Source organism: Anabrus simplex, chromosome 1 (assembly GCF_040414725.1).
Source record: "Anabrus simplex isolate iqAnaSimp1 chromosome 1, ASM4041472v1, whole genome shotgun sequence".
Lineage (NCBI taxonomy): Eukaryota > Metazoa > Arthropoda > Insecta > Orthoptera > Tettigoniidae > Anabrus > Anabrus simplex.
Window position 1 is genome coordinate 1,271,209,271 of NC_090265.1, and position 26,200 is coordinate 1,271,235,470.

Genomic DNA, 26,200 nt, shown 5'->3' on the forward strand with positions numbered 1-26,200 from the left:
GTCCCGGGTTCGATTCCCGTCAGGGTCGGCAGTTTTAACCATGGTAAAAGGAAATGAAAAATTACTTTTATGGGTATAATTATATCTCAGAAACTAAAGATGTTACAGACGTAAAAATTAGTATATGGAATCTCCCTTAAAAAAGAAATACGCCATTTTTTTTGTAAAATCGACGTAAGGGGTGTTGGGTTGAATATAAGTAAATAAAGAGTTGAAATACGTTTATGAGGATACTTTATCTCAAAAACTGAAGGCATACAGGCCTGAAAAATGGTATCAGGGGCTGAAAAGTATTGGAACAGTGGGTGAATTTTTAAAATGAGTACCGGTATATCTATATTATATGTCGTCCGGCTCCATGGATAAATGTTTAGCGTGCTGGCCTTTGGTCACAGGGATCCCGGGTTCGATTCCCTGCAGTGTCGGGAATTTTAACCGTCATTGGTTAATTTCCCTGGCACGGGGGCTGGGTGTATGTGTTGTCTTCATCATCAGGTCATCCTCATCACGACGCGCAGGTCGCCTACGGGTGCCAAATCAAAAGACCTGCACCTGGCAAGCCGAGCACGTCCTGGGATCTCCCGGCACTAAAAGCCATACTCCATTACATTTTACATTATTTGTCAAAAACTTAACATGCTAGAGACAAGAAACTCTTGTATTTGGAAAGTCCTTTAAAAATACAGGAACCTGTACCTTTTTGCTTTCGGAGAGTGCACTTAACAAGGGGTGAAAAGTAGTGAAAAATAGTTGAATTATTTTTTATGAGCATACTCATATATTAAAAACTAAAAATGTTACAGTCGTGAAAATTGATATTTGGAATCTCCTTTAAAAACAAGGAACATGTATTTCTGTGTTCGTAAAATACACTTAGATGGGGGTAGGGGGAGGACTGATCAGGGGGTTTGAATTCTTTCTATGGGGATACTAATGTATATCTCAAAAACTGAGTATGTTACAAATGTGGGAATAGGTATTTCGAATCTCCTTTAAAAATATGTGTTGTTGTCAGTCCATAGACTGGTTTGATGCAGCCCTCCATGCCACCCTATCCTGTGCTAACCTTTTCATTTCTACGTAACTATTGCATCCTACATCTGCTCTAATCTGTTTGTCATGTTCATACCTTGGTCTACCCCTACCGTTCTTGCCACCTACACTTCCTTCAAAAACCAACTGAACAAGTCCTGGGTGTCTTAAGATGTGTCCTATCATTCTATCTCTTCTTCTCGTCAAATGTAGCCAAATCGATCTCTTTTCACCAATTCGATTGAGTATCTCTTCATTTGTGATTCGATCTATCCATCTCACCTTCAGCATTCTTCTGTAACACCACATTTCAAAAGCTTCTATTCTCTTTCTTTCTGAGCTAGTTATCGTCCATGTTTCACTTCCATACAATGCCACGCTCCACACAAAAGTCTTCAAAAACATCTTTCTAATTCCGATATCAATGTTTGAAGTGAGCAAATTTCTTTTCTTAAGAAAGCTCTTCCTTGCTTGTGCTAGTCTGCATTTTATGTCCTCCTTACTTCTGCCATCGTTGGTTATTTTACTACCCAAGTAACAATATTCATCTACTTCCTTTAAGACTTCGTTTCCTAATCTAATATTTCCTACATCACCTGCCTTCGTTCGACTGCACTCCATTACTTTTGTTTTGGACTTATTTATTTTCATCTTGTACTCCTTACCTAAGAATTCATCCATACCATTCAGCAACTTCTCGAGATCTTCTGCAGTCTCAGATAAAATAACAATATCATCGGCAAATCTCAAGGTTTTGATTTCCTCTCCTTGGACTGTGATTCCCTTTCCAAATTTCTCTTTGATTTCCTTTACTGCCTGTTCTATGTAAACATTGAAAAGGAGAGGGGACAAACTGCAACCTTGCCTCACTCCTTTCTGAATTGCTGCTTCTTTTTCAAAGCCCTCGATTCTTATCACTGCAGACTGATTTTTATACAGGTTGTAGATAATTCTTCGTTCTCGGTATCTGATCCCTATCATCTTCAGAATCATAAATAGCCTGGTCCAATCAACATTATCGAATGCCTTTTCTAGATCTACGAATGCCATGCACGTGGGCTTGTCCTTCTTGATTCGATCCTCTAAGATCAGACGTAAAGTCAGGATTGCTTCGCGTGTTCCTACATTTCTTCTGAAGCCAAATTGATGTTCCCCCAACTCAGCTTCAACTTGTTTTTCCATTCTTCTGTAAATAATACGTGTTAAAATTTTGCAGGCATGAGATACTAAACTAATAGTGCGGTAGTTTTCACACCTGTCAGCACCGGCTTTCTTGGGAATAGGTATAACAACATTCTTCCGAAAATCGGATGGGACTTCTCCTGTCTCATACATCTTGCACACTAAATGAAATAACCTTACCATGCTGGTTTCTCCTAAGGCAGTCAGTAATTCAGAGGGAATATCATCAATTCCAGGTGCCTTGTCCCTATTTAGGTCACTCACAGCTCTGTCAAACTCTGACCTCCAAATTGGGTCTCCCATTTCATCAGCATCAACAACCTCTTCATGTTCCAGAACGAAATTATCTACATCTTTACCTTGATACAACTGTTGGATATGCTCCTGCCATCTTTCTGCTTTGTCTTCTTTCCCTAGAAGTGGCTTTCCATCTGAGCTCTTAATATTCATACACCTAGATTTCCTTTCTCCAAAGGTTTCCTTGATTTTCCTGTATGCAGCATCTACCTTTCCCAGGACCATACAGCCTTCGACATCCTTGCACTTCTCCTTCAGCCATTCTTCCTTAGCTACCTTGCACTTTCTATCCACTTGATTCCTTAATAGCCTGTATTCTTTTCTGCCCTCTTCATTTCTAGCATTCTTGTATTTTCGTCGTTCATCAATCAGGTCTAGTATCTCCTGAGTTATCCACTGATTCTTAGTTGATCTTTTCTTCCTTCCTAACATTTCTTCAGCAGCCCTACTGACTTCATTTTTCATGACTCTCCACTCTTCCTCTACTGTGTTTCCTTCGGCCTTTTCATTTAGTCCTTGTGCAACATGTTCCTTGAAACAATCCATCACACTCTTTTCTTTCAACTTGTCTAGATCCCATCTTTTTGCATTCTTTCCTTTCTTCAATTTCTTCAACTTCAGATGGCATTTCATGACCAACAAGTTGTGGTCAGAGTCCACGTCTGCTCCTGGGAAAGTTTTGCAATCCAACACCTGGTTTCTGAATCTCTGCCTAATCATAATGAAGTCTATTTGATACCTTCCAGTGTCTCCAGGTCTCGTCCACGTATACAGCCGTCGTTTGTGGTGTTTGACCCAAGTATTGGCGAGGACTAAATTATGGTCAGTGCAGAATTCAACCAGCCGACTTCCTCTTTCGTTCCTTTGTCCCAATCCAAATTCTCCTACTGTGCTACCTTCTCTTCCTTGGCCTACCACTGCGTTCCAGTCTCCCATCACAATTAGATTCTCGTCACCGAAACGTGTATTCATTTTTTGACTTGAGAGAAGACTGTTTCTCACATGTAGAGTTATATGTCGCATGGTCGTCTTAGCCCAAGTTCTGGGGTAAATGAAACTCAATTTTTGGGCGAGTTTTTATACTTTAGGAATTTTCAGATATTCTCTTAGCACAATGCCGAGGAGCGATTACTCTGATAAAATTACGAAATCCACATGAGCGAAGCAGCGGGTAATTGCTAGTAGTACATATATCTGGACTTGGTGTATGCGGAGACGGATTGCTGTATAGTAGACGTGACTTCAGGCCGGATGGACATTTGAACAGGCAAGGCTGCTTCGGATTACGAAATCTAAACGAGAGAGTCACAGAATCGTGCCGGCAATGATGAGAAAGGCTAGAGTGGGACGTGGGATTCCAACTGGAATTGACGATGAGCAATGAACATGTAAGGCAAGACCTTAAGACTATTACAGGTAAACTATCAAAGCGTGAAAAAGTGAAATTGAATTTTGGAATCTTATTGAATCATACTTAGTCAATATTGTCACTTGCATGGTGTCATGACTGAACGGGAATGTGAACAGTAAAGAAGTAAAGGAGAGACAGCGGAACCAGAGGTGGTGGAGTATTTATCTGTGTAAGACCATATGTTTAAACTGGGTCGATCAGGATCACGAAATACCGTGTGTGCAAATCATGGCAGCCTTAAAAATAGCAAATGATAGGGGTGGCTAGCCGCTGCTAGCCCTTTCCTGCGCGATCGTCAGTCTTCCTGGCAACATGTATAAGGATCTGGTCGGGTGCCCTGGCACAAGTTGTCAGGATTTGAATCGCGGTATCCATCATTGTGTCTGACTTGCGTGTAGGTCATGCGCATTTTTTTTGCTCAGATAACATGCCGCTTACGTTCGCCAGCCGAAGCAGAAACTCACAGTACTGCTTCCATTTGCTCTTACAACTTGGAGGAGACAACATGCGTACAAATAATTCATGATTTTTCATTCTCCCTTTTTTTAAACATGTAAGTATGTAGTATCTCGCGACATTCTTGTCCGTGTGTGTGTTTCGAGTAACATGTATCAGTGTTCTAGTCGTGTTGAAATTACTAAGCGAGTAAACGAGCGAGTTGGCTACGCAGTATGTTTTTTTACATAACGTATATTAGTGTTCTAGTGTATTTGCAATTACTAAGCATCTTAGCAGTGCGGTGAGCGAGTTAGCTACGCAGTATGTTTTTTATTTTCGCATTAGGCAAATCATTTGAAGTGTTGCTATATCGTTTACTGAGCAAGTTAGCTACGCAGTATGGTTTTTGATTTTCGCACAAGACAAGCGAAATCATTTTAAGTTTTGCTATATCGTTTACTGAGCGAGTTAGCTACGCAGTATGGTCTTTTTATTTTCGCACTAGGCAAATCATTTGAAGTGTTGCTATATCGTTCACTGAGCAAGTTAGCTACGCAGTATGGTTTTTTGATTTTCGCACTAGGTAAATCATTGAAGTGTTGCTATATCGTTTACTGAGCAAGTCAGATACGCAGTATGGTTTATTGATTTTCGCACTAGGCAAATCATTGAAGTGTTAATATACCGTTTACTGTTTTTTATTTTCGTACTAGGCAAATCATTGAAGTGTTGCTATATCGTTTACTAAGTGAGTTAGCTACGCAGTATGTGCACAGTGTGTTTTTTATTTTCCCACTAGGCAAATCATTGAAGTTATATATCGTTTACTGAGCGAGTTAAATACATGATATGCATAAGATCGCGTTGTATGTTCGATAAAGCTATGTCTTGACAGAGCAGGAAGAGGAAAATGAGGTTATAACAATCGCTATCTTACGCAAGCTGTTCAGAATTCTAGCCTTCTTTTTTTCTCTTAGAACAAAGACATACCCCAGACATGTTGTATCATGTTCTAAACACATCATTCGATGTTCTGTTCATATATTGTATCGAGTACAGTGTTCGATTCTAGTCTTGCTATGTTTCACTCTGATCATCTTAGAACAAAGGTATCCCCTGACATGTTCTAAACACATGTTGTATCGAGTACAGTTTTCGATTCTAGTCTTGATCACTTATTTAGTGTTTTGAACACATCAGTTAATGTTCAGATCACATGTTGAGGTTAACAACATGGAGTGCAGTGTTCGATTCTAGTCTTGTTACGTTTCAATCTGATTTAATGTCCTAATCACATGTTGAAGATTTTTTTGCTAGGGGCTTTACGTCGCACCGACACAGATAGGTCTTATGGCGACGATGGGATAGGAAAGGCCTAGGAGTTTGAAGGAAGCGGCCGTGGCCTTAATTAAGGTACAGCCCCAGCATTTGCCTAGTGTGAAAATGGGAAACCACGGAAAACCATCTTCAGGGCTGCCGATAGTGGGATTCGAACCTACTATCTCCCGGATGCAAGCTCACAGCCGCGCGCCTCTACGCGCACGGCCAACTCGCCGGTCATGTTGAAGTTAACGGCATCGATTCTCGTCTTGCTATGTTTCAATCTGATCTTAGAACAAAGGTATCCCCTGGCATGTTCTAAACACATGTTGTATCGAGTACCGTGTTCGATTCTAGTCTTGATCATTTGTTTAGTGATCTGAACACATCAATCAATGTTCTAATCACATGTTGTTAACGGCCTTGATTCTAGTCTTGTTATGTTTCATCTAATCTTCTTAGAGCAAATGTATCCCCTGACATGTTCTAAACACATGCTGTATCGAGTACTGTGTTCGATTCTAGTCTTGATCACTTATTTAGTGATCTGAACACATCAATCAATGTTCTGATCGCATGTTAAAGTTGGCGGCATCGATTCTAGTCTTGTTATGTTTTAATCTAATCTTCTTAGAACAAAGGTATCGCCTAACATGTTCTAAACACATTTTGTATCGAGTACCGTGTTCGATTCTAGTCTTGATCACTTGTTTAGTGATCTGAACACATCAATCAATGTTCTGATCACATGTTAAAGTTAACGGCATCGATTCTAGTCTTATTATGTTTTAATCTAATCTTCTTAGGACAAAGGTATCCCCTGGCATGTTCTAAACACACGTTGTATCGAGTACCGTGTTCGATTCTAGTCTTGATTACTTGTTTAGTGATCTGAACACATCAATCAATGTTCTGATCACATGTTGAAGTTAACAGCATCGATTCTAGTCTTGTTATGTTTTATTCTAATTTTCTTAGAACAAAGGTATCCCCTAACATGTTCTAAACACATGTTGTATCGAGTACCATGTCCGATTCTAGTTAGTGTTCTCAACACATCAATCAATGTTCTAATCACATGTTGAAGTTAACAACATCGAGTACCGAGTTCGATTTTAGTCTTGTTATGTTTCTTTTGTAATCCGCAAGTCTAATCTTGTACAATGATGTTATCACTGCACACTCACGCCTTGGCGATGCATGTTCGATAAAGCTATGCCTTGACAGAGGAGGAGGAGGCGGAGGAGGTAGGAGAGGAGGAGGTAGAGGTAGTAGGGGAGGTAGCCATAACATCCACCGTCATCTTCTGTAGTAACCTCTAAGTAGTAATTAGCGTCGGGAGGGGCATCTTGTTGTAAATTAAGAATAGACTCCTTCAAGATGGTAGATGAGAGGTTAGGTTCGCAAATGAATTAAAGTTGATGATAGCTAACGGGATTTTTTAAAAATTATCCGCCACCACAATTCAAAAGTACTAGTTAAAGATAGCACCACGGTACTCAGTAGATTAAATATGGCATCTAGATCGAATTTTAAATTGCCACCAGCACAATGTAGCTAAGGATAGCAGCACGGTGCTTTGTTAATTAAAGATGGCGGATGACAGCTGTTTAGAATTTTTCAAATTACCCGCTACTAAGTGCGTAAGGTAGTAACCGTAAAGATAGCAACACGGTGCTCTGTTGATTAAAGATGGCGGATGGCAGCTGACGGAATTTTTCAAATTATCCGCCACCACATTTCAAAGGTAAGTAGCTAAAGAGTACAGCACTGAGGTTTGCGATGCAAGATGGCGGATGACAGCTGACGTAATTTTTTAAATTATCCGCAGTGCCGCAAAGAGGGCAGCACTAAGGTAAGCGATGCAAGATGGCGGATGAGAGCTGTCACGTAAAAATTGCCCGCCACCACATTTCAAATGTAAGTAGCTAAAGAGGGCAGCACTAAGGTTAGCGATGCAAGATGGCGTATGACAGCTGTCAAAAAGCACGTGGATTTTAAATTACCCGCAGTACCGTAAAGATAGCAGCACTAAGGTTGTGTAATTTTTCAAATTGCCCGCCACCACATTTCAAAGGTATGTAGCTAAAGATTGCATCACGGTGCTCTGTTGATTAAAGATGGCAGCTTGTCAAATAGAATGTTTCAAATGGCGTTGTTGTCGATGATAGCTGTCAAATAGCACGTGGCTGTCAAAAAAGCACGTGGCTTTGTTTACCAATTCAAATCTCGCGCTAGTAAGGTTAAGTTGGCAGCACTGAGGTTTAGGCTCGTCAAGATGGTAGCAGTGAGGTTAGCGATGCGTTGTTTTCGATGACAACTGTCTAAAAAGCACGTGGCTTTGTTTACAAATTCAAATCTCGCGCCAAAATTCAAATTTCCCGCGAGAGGAGGAAGAGGCCCCTGGAAAGGCCCCCGGGAAGAGGAGGGGGCCCCTGGGAAGGCCCCCCGGGATGTGGTGGAGGAGGCGGAGCGAGCCCCTGAGAGCCGGAGGTTGAGGTGGCGCTAGAACTGTCCATTATATCTACTCCGGAAAAGTAATTCCAGGGTCGCTAAACGGGTAAGATATCTTCGAATCATACAACTAATCTTAAAATATTGAACAGGAAGGATAAGAGAGAAGATAAATGTAATTGGTGAAAACATAAATTTATTAAAATAAAAAGATAAACTCTTTGGCAAAGCAAAAAAATTAACTCCATATGCTCCTCTCAAAATCATCTTTCGTATAACTGAGCCCCCATTGGGTTATAATATCAATTATTCATTAGCATACAACGCTTCCAATACAAAACGTATATCACACGCTTCACATGTCCACTGGTTCAACTCTCACCAGGATTCATTGTAACTTATCGAGAAACAATTTACTTAATTTGCCGGCATTATATTCAAACATCTCGTTCCGTAATATCACTGGCTCGTTACCTTCTACTAGCGTTGAATGTTAAAGGTGCTATTCCAAGCTAAGCTTAACTAAATCACAAAATGAAGTATATAACAGAATATCTATTTCCTAAGAGCACATTCTCATTTACTTGACAGATATAGATTTCACTTATTGATGAAACAAACTCTAACTATCCACTGTAACGTCATAACTGGTCACTGGTTCATATCCGCTTCCTAGTATCAATGAACTCTCTCTTTCTCTCGACGATGAAGGTTATCCATGCACCATGCCACAAAGTATCACAACCATAACCCCAATAACTACAAGCACGTTCTGAATGCCATCTATTTAGTTAATATATTTGCACACACGAGCATCATTTTAGATCACACGTTCATATTTTTTCAAAGATCATAACTCAACACACGTTTCTTATTATTATAGAAGATCATATCTCAACACACGTTTCCAATTATACAAATACTCACTTCCCCCAGTGCATCAGTATTGAAATTAACTACCTGTATGTAGCTAACCCTTGCTACTTGAAAAGTAAAATATTGAACTTAACCATTTCATGCGAGAAAATTATTTTCAAATTTAACTGTAGCTGTTACATCCATATGTGAAATAATATAAATCAGGAGGTACTTATCGAAATCCGGCGCCACTCTATGGTCATCCATATAGCATTTGGGCCCTCAGGTCGTCCCCCATTATTTGGTTCACTCCATCATAACGGTAGCATTACCGTGTACCTATATGCCTTTCTTGATGTCCATTGTCTTGACTCATATTCTGTACGACATCGCACACGCTATCACTCACGCTTTTACACTAAAATACACAAAGAAATGTATACATAAATTATACACAATTACACATTACAATCCTGTCACAGTTTAGTAAATACTCTGTCTCTGCAAACTCCGCGATTTCCGACAAGTTGCACTGCAAAGCGTCCCGCAACTTCAGACCATTTTAGTTACTGCTCAGTTTATACACGTGATACTTTATATCTCAAACTTTTAGCAATTTACACTCCAAATTCTCTGATAATAATAAATCCAGCTGATTCAGTTATGCGTTAGCAATTTTGTAGGTATTAGGTTGAGAAAAGCCCAATCCACGTTCCGCGACGACGACCATGCCTCTACGTCCGAGCCGTTCCGAATCACATAGCAGAGTGCGTATCTCCTGGATCGCGTGGCTTCCTTCGTGCGCTTGCCTCATGGCGTAGATTCAGGAAATCCCCTGATCATTTGCATAACATTCTGCCTTTAATAGCTAAATTTTTAGATCACAATAATTTACCAGGATATTTCGTCTTAATTTATCCAACTACGTAGAGGTCTGTATCTTCTTCTACACTGTCTCCCTGCGGATTTCTACCAATGTAGTGGGTCTTTCATCTTGGTGTCCATTTTTTTCTTACTCAGCTTCTAGCGCGCTGTACTTTGATTCGCTGCTCAGAAGTCCTACCAACGTAATTTTTGAGTAGCTCTGTCGCAGACTTTCTAACGTGAAAGATTCCATTGCTTCTCTCTTGTGCAATATAATGACCCTGACACATGTACTATTGGACTACTAACTTCAGCAAGCGGGATTACAACATATATCCGGCTTCTAATGTAACTTTATTACATTATTCCCGTAACTTTATACGATTATTAACATAATATGCCAATGATATGGACCATTTGGATTCAATATATATTCACATCTTATACATTTATTGATCTACTTTCTTGGTTCTACCTTTATCAGAAATGATGGTATGGATTTTTAAAGTAAAGTTCTTAATTTAAAAAAATATATTTAAAAGATATTTGAGATCAAACTGTGTGTGGTATTTCTACCATTGAAGATACATAAAAACAATGCTGTTAATGAGAGGTAAACATTTCAGAGCTCTAGCTTAAGTAGTTTCTGAGAAAATGGGTAACATTTACAAATATACGTAGTTCTTCAGAACTCACACTTGAAAATGTATATGCCACTTTCAAAACATAGATGCTACCAGGTTGCTTACCACATATACACCAGATAGGAAGTGGTATCATAGCAGCCAATGTAGCCAAGTTGTGTAGCAGGATGTTTTCCATAAATCGAGATAAATTACTGCCTTCTAGAGAAAATAGTTCTCGAGATATATTGTCTTAACTGACCGAGTGCCCATGAAATCCCCAGAAACGGTTGGTGCAGTGTAATAGGTTTTTAAAATTTATAAATACTTGCAGTCATCCAAAATCAATGAAGCAATGAAGAAAATCCAAATAACAATTTCCAAAAATAATAATAATTTTTACCATCAACACTTTTTATACTCCCCTTAAGCGATCTATCGGCCTTCCATGGTTCCATCGACCAATACAATCATCAAGGCGTTCACGCTCTCGTCCTCGTGCTTTCATACATCTCCCTTCAATGAAATCAGTCTGTGAGTCTGCCGTTCTCTCGTTCTTTTGCACTCTACCATGGTTTCCAATTAAACATCGCGTCATTTCGTTAAGCTATTATCTCAAAAGAGGGAAGGCCTCCTGAGTGGGAAGTGCAATGATGTTTAACTGGCCTTTCTATGCAAATCTGTGTTCTATATTAACCGCTATTGAAGGAATTTTTCAGTTTTGGCACCATTATCAGTAATTTCGTGGAAAAGGTCAGGCAGCTTTAATCAATTAAAAAAAATGATTTAAACAATCGCTTGTAACGTTTGGATATCGCCCATTACCTCACTGATGTTACAAAATAAGAAGGTATATATTCAAACCTGAAGAATAAGCTCTTGCTTTGTAGGCCCTTTGATGATTAACTCTTCTTTCTGTGGCTCCACATGGGTATACACACCAATGACACCTTTCCCGAATGAGTACTGGCCATCAGGCTGTTCTTTCCTGAAACAGACGAAATTTTGACCGCAAAACGTTATATGACATTCAAGCATTTACTGAAATTATAACTTGAATTCTGTAATGCGATCAGTGGTGAGATGGGAATATCATTGGGTGCAAAGGCTATGGGAAAATGGTCCAGGTTTCTCCAGATTTTCTCCCAAGAAGAGCAGAGTGCGGAGTGTGAGGCACAAACCCCAGTCACCGACGTAAGTGTCGGTGGAAATGTAGCTTACTGGAATATATTCCTATTGAATTATCTGTATACAACTTAACATTTCACGAAGCTCAAATTATTCAAACGAAAGTAATTAGATTAGGAGCGGAATTCTACATAATAATATTATTGGCTTTACGTCACACTGACCAATTGTACGGTTTTCGGACACGCCGAGGTGCCGGAATTTAATCCCTCAGTAGTTCTTTGACGTGTCAATAAATCTACTGAAACGAGGCTGGCGTATTTGAGCACCTGCAAATATCACAGTAGATTTGCTGGCACGGAAAAACTCCTGTGAAGCAGAATTTCGGCACCTCGGCGTCTCAAAAAGTCGTCAAAGTAGTAACTGGAACATATAAAACATTATTATTATTATTTTTATTATTATTATTATTATTATTATTATTATTATTATTATTATTATTATCAGATACGGTTTAATTTTCCTTTCTTTATACGTTGAAAGAAAACTGACACTCTACAATGTACGGTCAATGAAGAAAAAACCGAATGCATGGTACTGGATGCTTTAACTCTTATAATATTTTATCAGACTTAATTTTAATTAGTATAGAAATATCATTCATCTCCCATGTAGATAAAATGCCTGTGGATATCTACAACTAATATTATATCTATAGTAGAAAAGTGTACCTGCGAGGAATTTATACAGCACCATGCGCTCTTTTCCTTTTTTTTCTTTCTTTTTTTCTTTTTCGTCTGTGCAGAGGTACAGGGTTGAACGGGCAAGTTACGAATTGCAACTTTTTGAATGGAAAGAGACAATTTCCACTAAGAAAATAAAAAAATCCTGTTATTCATTTGAGTAAAACGTAATGGAGAATTCAACAACTTTTATGGTTGATTTTGTACAGTGATGTATTATTTCAATTTTTATCTCAGCAACTGGAGTCAAAAATTCTACCGTACGGTGCCTGAGAGAAAGTACAGAAGGTAATTAGATAGCTGTCTTATAGTCAGAAATATCCGAAATTCTGACTGAGACAGCAAACTTTATTATATGTTACCACCGAAGTTTTATTAAAATAAAAATAAAAATAATAATAATAATAATAATCGTATGGCCTCAGCTACCGTGTGCAGACATTTTCAATTTGACGCCATCTGGCTGTCTGCTCGTCAATTTCGACGTTCCGTTTTACTCTAGGCCCCCACTAGATGGCAGACCGAGTAAACCGAAACTCTCTTGGGCGTCAATGGCTGAGATTTAATGAATTTTGTCGGGTAAACACCAAATGTGTCACCAGAGATCTTTAACATGCCGACATCGTAGGACATGGAGTGTCGAATGGACTTTCTTCCGCCCTTCAAAAATCCGACTACCTCTGCCGGGTTTGAACCCGCTATCTTGGGATTCGGAGGCCGACACTCTACCGCTGATAATAATAGTCATAATAATTTGAAGTCACCATCACAGGTGCTGAACACGTCAACATACTTCCCTGCTCTTTAAATTTATGCCTATGACATGAACGGGGATTAATGCCGCGTATTTGAGATCATATGTCCGACACTCTACCTCTGATACACTTGCTGAGACGGAATCCAACCTACGTTTCTCTAACTAGGTACTTACTTTCTGTCCTGCTAGGCATTCCAAGGTACCCATTATAAGTGTAATAAGCTAAACTACAGTTCAAAGGAAGACTTACTTGTCGCCATTAAGAAGGTGTTTTCCACTTGAATCGGTCACGGCGATGAGGTTACCTGACGCTTTAACCTCTAGGACATTTATCTTGGTACTTCCTTCTGGAATAGTGGCAATCTTCTGGTAACCTATGTAAAGAAAATTGCCTTATTATACATATCCATAAGTTTACAGTTCACTACAGAGAGATCGGAAGTGATGTCGTCACTTAATTGTTACCTTATGTAGAGAATGAGATAGTCGGTATCGAACTATATGGGTAAAGACACATACACAAGGAATGGTTAAAAGGCTTAGGTGACGATTGGTAATCCCGTGCACAACTGTTAAGGCAAGTGGACAAATACTTCAATAACCGCGATTTATTTTAGCGTTTTGTCATTATCCGTGCACACTCAACTGCACAAAAATTGATCTTCGCAGAAGAAGACTTTCTTTCAAGAACCTCTTGTTTGAAGCCGATATTTTAAAAGATGCTGGAAGTGGTGAAACTGTATTAATACTACGCAGTCGCGTAATTCCTTGCAATTATCCACTTCCAATTAACGCTACATCAGTTCCTCACAAGTGTCTCCTTTGGCACATCCATGAATAAGTCGCAAACGCTCACTATCACTGAGGTTGATTTCGGAAATTCAGGTTGTTTTTTACTGTTTTGCTATTTGTTTTATGTCACATCAACACAGATATCTTGTAGCGATGATACGGTAGGACGGAAGCGACTGCAGCCTTAACTGAAGTACTGCCCTAGCATAGGAGTCGTAGAACTGTTACTAAATTCTATGGCGCGCTCACTGAGACCAAAAAACACTGATTAAGAAACTAGGCAATTATGACACCGAAGATCTTCGATATTGGAGACGTAAGGATATTCTCTCTCAAATCACCCCTTTGAGGGGTGCAGGCTATATCCTGGTCAGTGCGATTTTGTAGTAACAGTCCACAAATTATCAACATCACTGCAATCTCTAGATATAAATATATTAAGCACTAGCACTCAAGGACCTAATTGTGTCGACAGGCCAAAAATTCCTCATATGTTACCGGGACCTCCCGGCACTGTTGAGAATCGTGGCTTGCATTTGCCTGCTGTGAAATGGGAAACCATAGAAAACCATGTTTTTTTACAGGGTCCATCGCACTTTGCTTACTTTCGAGTCCGGACATCTAATTCTCTTTTTATACTTACGCCAGGCGGTGAGACGTAATACAGTGTTTACCGTGGCTCTCCAGGAATACAACGAATATCTTGAAGTTACTCTGTAGTAGCCGTAACGTGTTTCACATCTTATGCACAAATGTCATTCTTATGCCCGAGTGCACCAACCTCGGTAAAGGGAATACCGCGGTAAACTTTATAATTTACAAGGATAAAGTCGTATTTCTGTTGCACCAAGCTCGGTTTCGAGTTTACCGACGTTTTATAGCGGTGTAATCTTTACCGTCCGTGAAGGAGCGGTTATCTAAGAAAACCGTGGTAAGGTTTTATTTATTTTTGTTCTGTGGTAAAGATTCCTAAATGGAGCTTAACAAGTACAGGTTATGTCTCCAGTATGTTAATCAGTGTGAAAGAGATGAAGGGAGAGTAAGAGAAGAGGCGGGATTTATTTGAAGAACTAAGCGATGGTTTGTTCCGGAGAATATTTCGATTATGAAAGAAAAGAGTGAGTTATATTTTAGATATAATTGGCGAAAAATTGGAATGCCCTACTAGGAGGATCTATCCGATATCGCCTAGAAATCGCCTTCTAATAGCACTGCGGTTCTATGCAACTGGAACATTTCAAGGAGTGATCGGTGACGCCTGTGATGTTAGCAGAACAACAGTATGCCGCATAATGCATAAGGTTTCCGATGTAGTTGCCTCATTATCGCCATAGTTCATTAAACTACAACTTACGCAACTGGGACAGAGAGAGGTTAAGGAAGGCTGTCAATCTTCTATTTAGCTCGTTGCCTTCCCAGAATAGCAGGGTTCCCTGGTGTATTGGGTGCGCTGGACAGTCTCCCGGAGGTAAAAATTCAGAGGTGTTTAGAAACAGGAAAGTTTATTCCTCTCTAAAGGAGCAAACTGTGAGCAATTCGAACCTCATGAGAGCACGATATTTCACGAATCTTGGCTGAGAGTGAGTCTCGAGGCGGGATAAATTGCTGATGTTTTCGTTTGGGTGATGGAGGTTTTCCATGTAAATCTCTCCTTTTCAAAATCCCACTTCCCCCAGCAGAACATTGTTACAGCAGAGCCAAGAAATGCAAAAGAGAGAAAAGTGACTGTTAAAACGATCACTGCCTTCTGGACGAACAAAAGACAAGTGGCTATCAAAATTATCTCTGCATTCTGAATACTACTTCCAATTTCTTCCTAGGAGAATAATAGTGATCAAATCAAGCGTCAAGAAACCGCGGTAACGAAACCAAGCGATAGTAATGGTGCACTGCTTTTACGACCATACCACGGTAAATGATTTACCACGGTTTCGTAACGGCTGAAAATTACCGAGCATGGTGCACTCAGGCATTAGGTTACAACTATTTACTTGCTAAGGAGCCTGTCTTTTAACAGACAGATCACCATATTCAAACTTTCATTGCGGCCACCTATATGGCCGAGCTATTGAAGACAGGTATGATCTTCTTCTCCTTGTATCATGTCCTCATTGGATGCCGGCTGTCATCAAGTTCTTGTTCTCAGCAAATCGGAAAAGACTGGAGGTACAGGACCTATACCACTCTCGTAGATTCACAGGTATGGTAGCAGGGATATAGGGAACAATTTTGCCTTATCCTGTCGTCTTTTGTTGGTGATTTAAACATCACCGATTTTTCTTCGAGGATGATGGTAATATTTATATTTTTAATGGTGGTGGTGATTACTTATTTTTCCTATTTGCTTTACGTCGCACTGACACAGATAGATCTTATGGCGACGATGGCATAGGAAAGGCCTAGGAATGGGAAGCAAGCGGCCGTGGCCTTCACTGAGGTAAGCCCCAGCATTTTCCAGGTGTGAAAATAGGAAACCACGGAAATCCATCATCAGGACTGCCGACAGTGGGGTTCGAACCTACTTTCTCCCGGATGCAAGCACACAGCTTGCCGCACGGCCAACTCGTCCGGTGTGATTACTGTTTTAAGAGGAAGTGCAGCTGGGTAACGATCCACTATTATCAATAATCAGAAGGAAACTGGAAGGGTCCGATACTTCGAAGAACGAAGGTATCAGAAAAATAAAGGGACGGGTCACCAAGGAGGTGAAGACTCCCTAGGACTCGCAAACGTAATACCATCGGGGTCGGAAAAGATCAAGTGTTGACAAACTAAGGGAGGCTGAATAGGAAGGATTAAGGCGAGTTGCGTTACACGACTAAGTGAAATGTGTGCCAGACTCAGCTAGAGGACCCATGGTTGCAACTCACGCTCCCAGGATGGAAAACCCTGGGTCCCCTTTTGGGCGGCTTTTACGACAGGCAGGTGTTATCGTGAACATATTCTACCGCCGACTCCCACAGGGAGAAGGAAGAACGGGGTGATGACGATGATGATGATGGAGATTGCTTTTAAACAAGTTCAAATGATGTTATCGACCTCTTCAGGGAAAAGAAGTTCGGTTAAGGTCAGAATAACTTTTCTCTGAAAACTGGAAAGAAAACGTGCATACTAAAACACAGAATCATACTTGCTCTACTCGTAACATTTTTCAATATACGATATGTGATCCCGTAACTTACCATCGCCCTTTGATTCAGTATATACACCCTCCACTAGCTTGCAGCCTGTTCCATCTCCTTTGCAGATACCGCACTCATCTTCTACTGCATCGGAGTCCAATATCCAGTCACATCCTACTTTCTGAAATGAGAAAGCCGTTCAATCAGTCAATCAATATTGATCTGCATTCAGGGCAGGTTTTCCTAGCCTTTTCTTAAATGATTTCAAAGGAATTGGAAATTTATTAAACATCACCCTTGGTAAGTAATTCCAGTCCCTAACTCCTTTCCTATAAATGAATATTTGCCTCAATTTGTTCTCTTGAATTCCAACTTTATCTTCATATTGTGATCCGTCCTACTCTTACAGACGCCACTCAAACTTACTCGTCTAATTATGCCATTCCACGCCATCTCTCCGCTGACAGCTCGGAAATACCACTTAGTCGAGCAGCTCGTCTTCTTTCTCCCAATTCTTCCTAGCCCAAACATTGCAACATTTTTGTAACGCTACTCTTTTGTCGGAAATCACCCAGAGCAAACCGAGCTGTTTTTCTTTGAATTTTTTTCGAGTTCTTGAATCAGGTAAACCTGGTGAGAATCGAGGATCCCATACACTGGAACCATACTCTAGTTGGGGTCTTACCAGAGACTTATATGCCCGCTCTTTACATCCTTACTATAACCCCTAAACACCCTCATAACCATGTGTAGAGATTTGTGTCCTTTATATATAATCCCATTTATGTGATTACCCCAATGAAGATCTTTCCTTATATTAACACCTAGATACTTACAATGATCCCCAAGAGGAACTTTCACCCCTATCAACGCAGTAATTAAAACTGAGAGGACTTTTCCTATTTGTGAAACTCACAACCTGACTTTTAACCCCGTTTATCAACATACCATTGCCTGCTGTCCATCTCACAACATTATCGAGGTCATTTTGCAGTTGCTCACAATCTTGTAACTGAATAACATCATCCGCAAAAAGCCTTACCTCTGATTCCACTTCTTTACTCATATCATTTTTATATATAAGAAAATATAAAGGTTCAATAACACTGCGTTGAGGAATTCCCCTCTTACTTATTACAGGGTCAGTTAAAGCTTCACCTACTCTAATTCTCTGAGATCTATTTTCTAGAAATATAGCAACCCATTCAGTCACTTATTTTGTCTATTATTTTGGAAAAATCGTGTACCAGAGTAAATGAAAAAATGTTGAGGCTATGCCACGTTATGGATGATAAAATCGTGCACCAGAGTTGAGAATGAACTCGAAAAAAATAGATGAACGCCCGATGAGTGAAGCTGGGAGATACCACTATGAGAATAATTTATCTACTGAATGAGAGGTATAATTTAAGTATATGTTAGATTGATTGCCCAAATTTTTGAATACTGGTTTGAGTGTTTTGACTGATCACTTTGATCGAGTGAACATTTAATTTCACATTTTATTAAATAATTGTTGAGATAATGTTGCATGACGAGTGTGATATGCTAGATAGGAGGATGTTGTGATGTTTATCGTCTGTATTCGTATTATACGTCGTGGAAGTCGTAGGCTCACTAATGACCCATCGTTTTCAGAATTGGCCCAAGGGCAGTTTCTACAAATATTTAAGGAATTATGTGAGAATAATAAATCTATCAACGATAACTTAGGTGAACATATTAGATCCATCAACGATAACTTAAGTGAGAGTATTAAATCTATCAGTGAAAATTTGGATAGTGCAGATGTAGAATTAAAATGCGTGAAGGAAGTCGTACAAAATGTTGACATTAAAGTACAGGACATGCAGGATAGTTGTAAGGAATATTAGGAAGGACAATCGTGACTTAAAAAATTAAATTAACCAGCAGTTCATAGAAACTCGCGAGCTACATCGTGTTCTTAGCGAGAATCAGGACATAATTAGGGGAGACCTCGATAGGCTCGTCAACGAAAGTAGGGAACTACATAAGCAGTTGATGTCAGATCAAGCTGAGCTTAGGGCCGATCTGAAGACAGAGGTAGAGAAGTTCAACATCCTGCGTAAAAACGACAAGTCAAAGGTCTTCACAGCGATGCATGAACATAATGATATGCTGTCCAAAGAGATAACCGTAGTTAATGCCTAAGTAGACTAGATAGCCGAAGACATCAAGGTGACGATAGACCAGCGCATTAAGGCATTTGACGAGGAATTACTCCTGAGAGCCCAGGAAGATATAGGGAAAATGCATAAATCTCAGAATCTACTGGCTGGAATGATCGAGGACGTCGAACTAGATATAAATGATCAGGCGAAGGAGATATTCGATATGAGTGAAGATTGGTCCTTCAAGTTTAAAGATACTCAAGAGAAAGTCGTTACTTTGAAGAATGAGATGACATCCGCTCATGAGGAGACCAACGAGAAGTTCGACTCACTTAACGGGGAAGTTAGTGCCCAGAAATTAGAACTGGATGGGTTACTGAGTAATCTCGTGGGAGTTCAAGCCAAGATAGAGGAGTTTGTTAGTAAAGCACGAAACACCTCCGACATGTCGTTCAGTTGTCCTAGTAATGCTAGTAGTCCCGTACATATTACTGGGAACGGACACACTGACAATTCTACCCATTCTCAGGGGCAAAACGTCACGAATGTCATAAATATGATCCGGCTTAAGGAAGATCAGCCTAAGAAATTCGATGACAGTGTTACCCAGACGCCAAAGGGTTTTCTTAGAAAGCTCAGAGAGTATATCCGAGACAATAGGATACCTGAAGGGAGGCAACTAAGGACTGTAGAACAACGGTACTTAGACGGAGTTGCGTTACGCTGGTTTCGGAGTTGCGTTACGCTGGTTTAAAGGGTTCCGATATAACTTAGAGAAATTTCAGACAGAATTTTGGGGAAAAGTTTGAAATTGTGAAATTCAACAAAACCTAAGCCTAGAGCTGTATTCTCGCAGGTATAATACTGCCGGACCTCCTAAATTTTCTCTCTACTTTACTGAACAATTGGTTAAGTTCAAGGACCTAGAATCAGCTTCGACTCAACAAGAACTGGTTCAGGCTATCCAGAAACAGTTCCCGCCCGATGTTCAGAGGGTATTAATTGCTGCGAAGGTCGAAACCCCTGTGCAGGCGGAATTGATATTGCGACAGTTGGACAATACTCATCCGCATCAATCAGCACCACGGATAGTCAGGCATTCGGAACATCAGGTGAACGTCGTGAGTCACAGCCAGGAGAATGCACTAGATAGGGAAGTTTCACAAGCACCTAGATACGAGAACGAAGGGCGACGATTTGAAACTAGACCAAACCGGGATAGAAAGATCTGGGAACAGCCTAGATACCATCACGAAGAGTGGTATAGACGCCGTGAACAGTGGAGAAGGAACCAGGGTCAATATCAGGGAAACTCTGATCAAGGACGCAGGTACCATCGCAGGAATGGAGGCAACAGAAGATGGAATAGTCATGAAAATTCCAGACGTTCTGACCGTTGGTACGGGCCTGAAGAGAGAAGAAGGGAAGGAGGTCAGTATCTGAGAGAGCTGAGATCAGGCACCGGACACAAGTGGAAGGACAGTATCCAACGAGGGGAAGCAAACACTGACTGTGTTGAAACGCAAGACATGTCCCATACTGGTGCTATACCAAGGACATACAAACAAGATAAAGATTTGGAACCTGAAGCATCGCATTTTGATGTGAATGCAAGTTCGTCAAGAAGTTGGAAGGACAAACCACCTAACTTCCAATAAGTCAACTACAATTCACTGGAGCTCGACCCCGTAACCGAGAACTCACCAAGTAACCAAGAACTACCAGGAAACTGAAGGCATCAGCCAACATACGTACACCAGGAGATGAGCAACTGTAGAAGAGATAAGAAAAGAATTAATGTTCAAAGGTCATGTTTCATCAGTAGTCGAAATTAGAAATTTCACCATCTGGATTGTTTAAATGGAATTCCTTGTCACTGCGCGAAAGGAACTCGTGTCTTGGGGGAAATATGAACCCATGACCTTTGTGCCCTAAGAATTTTAAGTATGAAAAGTTACTACATTTATGAATATTTCTTGACATTACGGGAGTGATACGTGACAAGAGGTAGCTACTTTCCGTCCCACGCTCTGAGATGTGACGTCATCCGCATGTGTCGGTAGTGGAAGGATACAGAAGAAAGTTTATGTTGAATAAATATAATTAAATGAAAGAATTAGTGGTGAATGCAATATAGTGATGGTCTTGTATTTATCTATACGACAATTGGTCTTTAGCCAGACAGATTTGAGACTGCAAAGCCATTTTGGTGGATTATTTCAGAAGGGCGTGCGTGTCTAGCGTCCCCACGTTAAGTCGACAGAAAATAGTGCCTATCAAATGAGGTCATTTAACCAGTTAAATTAATAAGCATAAATTTTAAATGTTCAGGACCACTACTCCTAGTGAGTTAACAAATATATGGTTGCATCCAAAACTCTTTTAAATACGGTTCATTTAAGTCGAAAATTGTACGCAAATTTTCTTGGCGGCAAAGGGAAAATGCCGGGAGAGAGGTGGTAATGGCTATAAATATAGAAGGGACACGATGTTGAAACCCCTGCATTGTGTTATTGAATCTTGAGCGAGTGAGTTGGACTGTTCTGTAAATCAAGCGACAAAAGTAGACTAAGTCCGACGAACAGATTTTGGCCGATGTGGCTGGTGGCTTAAATCCAAGTGGATTCATTTTGATAAAAAAAAAGGCGGTCAAGATACCGCAGAAGTATTAGAAAGTTGTAAAATATTTTTTGTGTTGTAAAAGTAATTCATGTGCGGGCAGTAACTACCATCAGTCGAATGCGATCAACGGAGACACGTGTGAAGGATATTTCTTTTCTTATGTTTTATTTCCAGGAAAAATAAATAAATAAATATTATGATGTACAGCCAGAAATGTAAAATGGCTAGATAAGCGACGGAAAGTCGCGGGTGAGCCAAAGGATGGAATCCGACGTAGATCTAAGCCTTGCCATCTTTACCACTTACTACATCTTGTTTTGTGATGACAAACTTATGTACATTTGAAATGGGTTTTTATGACGCAGTTGGTCACCCATATGTTTTTTGGCGAATGTCAGAAATATGATGAAAGGTCATAAGTTTTATTATCTGCTTGGATCATTTTTTAAAATATTGCGAGTGCCGTGTGGCATGTGAAAGTTATTAGTGAGGGTTTCGCATTGATATCACGTCCAGAGGAGATCGTCATTTCAGTGAATTTATTGCCTATACTTTTGTGATGTCAAATTAAGATAATTTCATCTGACGTAAAATTTCTCTGTTTGAATTTTGACGTAAATGATGTAAGAAATCCCTGGTTACCCATTTTCAATCGAGTGGAAGCGCGCTGTCTGGTTGATAAATGTAGAGCGGTGAATTTTGTCACGAAGCAAAACGTTATTCTACGTCCATTTAAACTGTGTCTGACTGATAATACAATATAGTAGAAATTTGACAGTCATTTTGTGAAAATCCAGGTTTGAAAATACCAGATCATTATGCGAAATGTTCAATAGTAATGTATTTGTGCGTATTATGCGTCGTAGATTCTAAGTATTTTTATTCCAGTTTTTTTTTTGTTCAGTGAGAGCCGTCGAGTTGAGGAAAGAGTTAGATTTGCCGGATGAGTTGAGATAGGATTTGTGAATCAGGTTATTGGAAGCCTGTAAATGGGCCGGGATATGTATAAGCCCGAGGGAGATTTTGTGTAATGTTTGGGATGGAATGTAGAACTAGAGAATCCACGCCGGTATTAATTAGCGACGTGTACAATTATTGTAGGGCATTTTGAAGTATATCTATGTGCATTTTGTTGGTCAGAAATATCGTATTTGTTTAATTATGTCGGCGAAGTTAAAGGTGTCATTCTTAGAAGCCAGTCAGGCAAGACGAAACAGAAGTTTCATATCACAGCGGAACGAGGGTCGTTTGTGTCTCGAGGCCGTCAGCTGATAGGAGTTCGCAGCTCGAGAATAACGGGATTTGGGTAGTGTGTTAGAATTGAGATCGCATTTCTTGGCAGTGGTTACATTTAACTGTTGGATCTAGTTGAAATTTTCATCCGGGAACAACGTCTAGGTTATTAGATACTGTAAATTTGTTTAATTGAGTTTGTAATATACATTTGAGACCATGAACTTAGAATATAATGAGTAAGGTTAGCCATTTTCAGAGTTGTGCAAAATATAGAGCGATGGTAATGATGGTTGTTTTGTTTGTGAGGGGTGCACAAAGCTTCACGGAAATGTTATGACAAGATATGACATCGTAATCGGTTTATATTGTACGGCGAGTTACTTTTGATTTTGTACTTAGTTATCAGGGTTATCCAAGTAGTAATAATGGTTATTAATAGATTAAATTAAAGTGTGATGTCACGAAACAAGATAATACTGGAGATAAATGATGTAAATTTTTCCAGCTACAGGAATAAACAACCGACGATATATATCCAACATGATTAAAAATGAATTACGCCAAGACTTGTGTAGGGACTTGTGAAAGAAACCATTCGTCCGCGGAGATAGAATTTATTGTTCATTAAGGTTTCATTAAATCATTTACATTTATTTCATTATTAAACCGTATTTTGAAATAACTTTAAATCAAGCGAATAACTTTAGATGCATTCTGGAAATCTTAGTTTATTTTTCTGGGAAATGTGTAAATGTTAACGTAACGATTAGGGACATATTCGAAGGTAATGCATTTTACTGCCACAAAGTATTGTGATCAGTGTTGTTGTTGCATTATTTGACCTTTGATTGATTGAGCAGTAAATGTGCTGGGGTTAGTAAAGTGAATACTTTGGTCATCAACCGATGTGGCTTAATTGTGTTTAGCCTTCAGCTTAGAAACTTGGATGGTCATGGGGTCATCAACCTCAGTGACTTAGAGTAGGGCCATATGCCACCGTAGCATCATTTTCCTTGCGTTCATCATCCACAATGACTTTAAAGTAACTTAGAAGTTTAGATGTCGGTCCATGACATAGACGCAGGTCACATCGATTCAATTAAAGGTGCATGCCGTATAACCACTGTGTGACACACACCGATTGGACTGCCTTAATTATACCCAGAGTCCAGAGTTCGTGTTACGAGGACTGGACCATAAAGAATCACTATGATGGTACATGTAGTCTCACATGGAAGCCGAATTTAAGGATTTCCAGACTTTCTTTTCTTTAATTAATAATTGAGACAATGGTTTCTAATAAGGATGCCCATCAGGCAGTTATGTCAAAGGCTCACACCAGTGTTCTGACCCTCTGTGTAAAATGATTGTGGTGTCCAGTGGACACTATTGGATCCCAATGATACCGGTGATAAATGATTAATTCTTCAGAGATTACTTGAATAAATTGGAATATTTTTTAAACAGACCTTTCATTTGAGTAGATAGATTAGAATTACTGAACCCTACCTTTAACTCAGCAAGTGACGAAGAACCCGATACCACCCAAGAGACAGATCTCATGATATTTTGCTGATAGGTAAGGAAGGTAGGTATCCTTCATAGTGGACCAAAGGGTTCAGTATGATATGTACAGTTCTCTTGTATTTCAGTCCTGGTTATACTGTGTCTTCACTCGTGATGAAACTTACTCGCCATTTAGGGAATATATAATATCATCGGACGTCTGATGATAAGTTTGAAATACTCTTTTCAAAAGCTCAATTAGCAGGGAAAGTCGCTTACCCAAACAACAGGGGGGGTAGAATCAAACTTACGGAGTTCCTTAATATTGTACATAAAGAAAAGTATAATAATAATAATAATAATAATAATAATCGTATGGCCTCAGCTACCGTTTGCAGACATTTCGATTTGACGCCATCTGGCTGTCTGCTCGTCAATTTCGACGTTCCGGTTTACTCTGTAACTATTTATAAGAAAAGTATCATGTAAAGGAACTGATGCCCCATGTCTGAGAGCATGTGGACGAATGACTGTATGGCAGATCGGTAGAGTGAAAAGAATAAGTGAATCAATGGCTGATTAGATAAATGTTGATGAAGAAAATGAATGGGCTTTGAGAAGATTTGCACAGTATTTTGTAAACCATGTAAATATAGGAAATAATATCTCATTTTGAGGAACATTTTAAATATACACGGAGTTAACATTGTTCACTAGATACTCCATATTTCTGTACAGAATTGCAGTAAACCTCGCACTTTGTACATTCTAACAGGAAAAGTGTAACGTGCCTGTTTTAATTGAGCTCACAATTGACAAGTACTTCCTCAGATGTGTTGCGGTGTGGTTACTGCAGTTACGTTCTACTTCTGGCCCTGTTAATCGGGATTCCGTTTCCTATGCAATAGGAGTGGGTATAGTCTGAACTATTACACTTCTTGCGCTCAGATGGTTAGGATTATACAACCCACCGATGGCTGATTCAGCAAACAGAACGCGTCTGAGTCAGTTTGGACTTAATGTTATTCGAGTAAGGGGAGGTAACGATGCAGAGACAATAGAATACAAAGTGTTCACAACAGGTGTTAAAAATTGAAATACAGACTGTGGGGTAGGACTATTCATCACGGATAATATTCAACGCAACGTAGTTTCTGTTAGGCACGTAAATGAGTGACGACGTAGGTAGACTTATCAGATGGAGGAATTACATCGAGACTTGGCTCAGTCTATTCACCATGTGAGGGTCCAAGTGAGGATCAAGTAATCAAGTCGTATGAAGAATTGAGTGAAAATGTAGTCAGAGTCAACAGTAAGGTTGAGATAGTGTAATGGGCGATTTTGATGCGAGAGTCGGAACTAGAACTGAAGAATTTGATAAGGTGCTGGACAAATGTGGGAGAGATACGGAAGTTAATAGGAATGGGGAGCGTTTACTGAACGTCTGCGATAGTACGGGATTAGCAATTGCGAATACTTTCTTCAAGTATAAGGCTATTTACGGTTACACATAGGAGGGTAGGGGAACCAGATCCGTGATACCTAACTGACTTTAAATTCATAAATTCTGTTAGAATGTACTGAGTATTCGGCAACTTTTTACTGTACAGACCACTATCAGATCTGCAGTAAATTAAGTACATCTAGGCGTAGGGTAGAGAAAGTGAAATCTGCCTGCAGACG

General features: G+C 39.8%; 1 protein-coding gene across 1 annotated transcript in view; it reads right to left on the minus strand.

The window, feature by feature from the left end:
• LOC136858689 (A disintegrin and metalloproteinase with thrombospondin motifs 12) overlaps positions 1-26,200 on the minus strand; it is a 477,582-nt gene that overhangs the window by 41,727 nt on the left and 409,655 nt on the right. Inside the window, exons 15-17 of the mRNA XM_068225727.1 lie at positions 17,082-17,202; positions 13,358-13,481; positions 11,344-11,467 (exon numbers count right to left, since the gene is read on the minus strand). Of these exons, the coding sequence (XP_068081828.1) occupies positions 11,344-11,467; positions 13,358-13,481; positions 17,082-17,202 (369 nt within the window). The remainder of the gene's footprint in view (positions 1-11,343; positions 11,468-13,357; positions 13,482-17,081; positions 17,203-26,200) is intronic.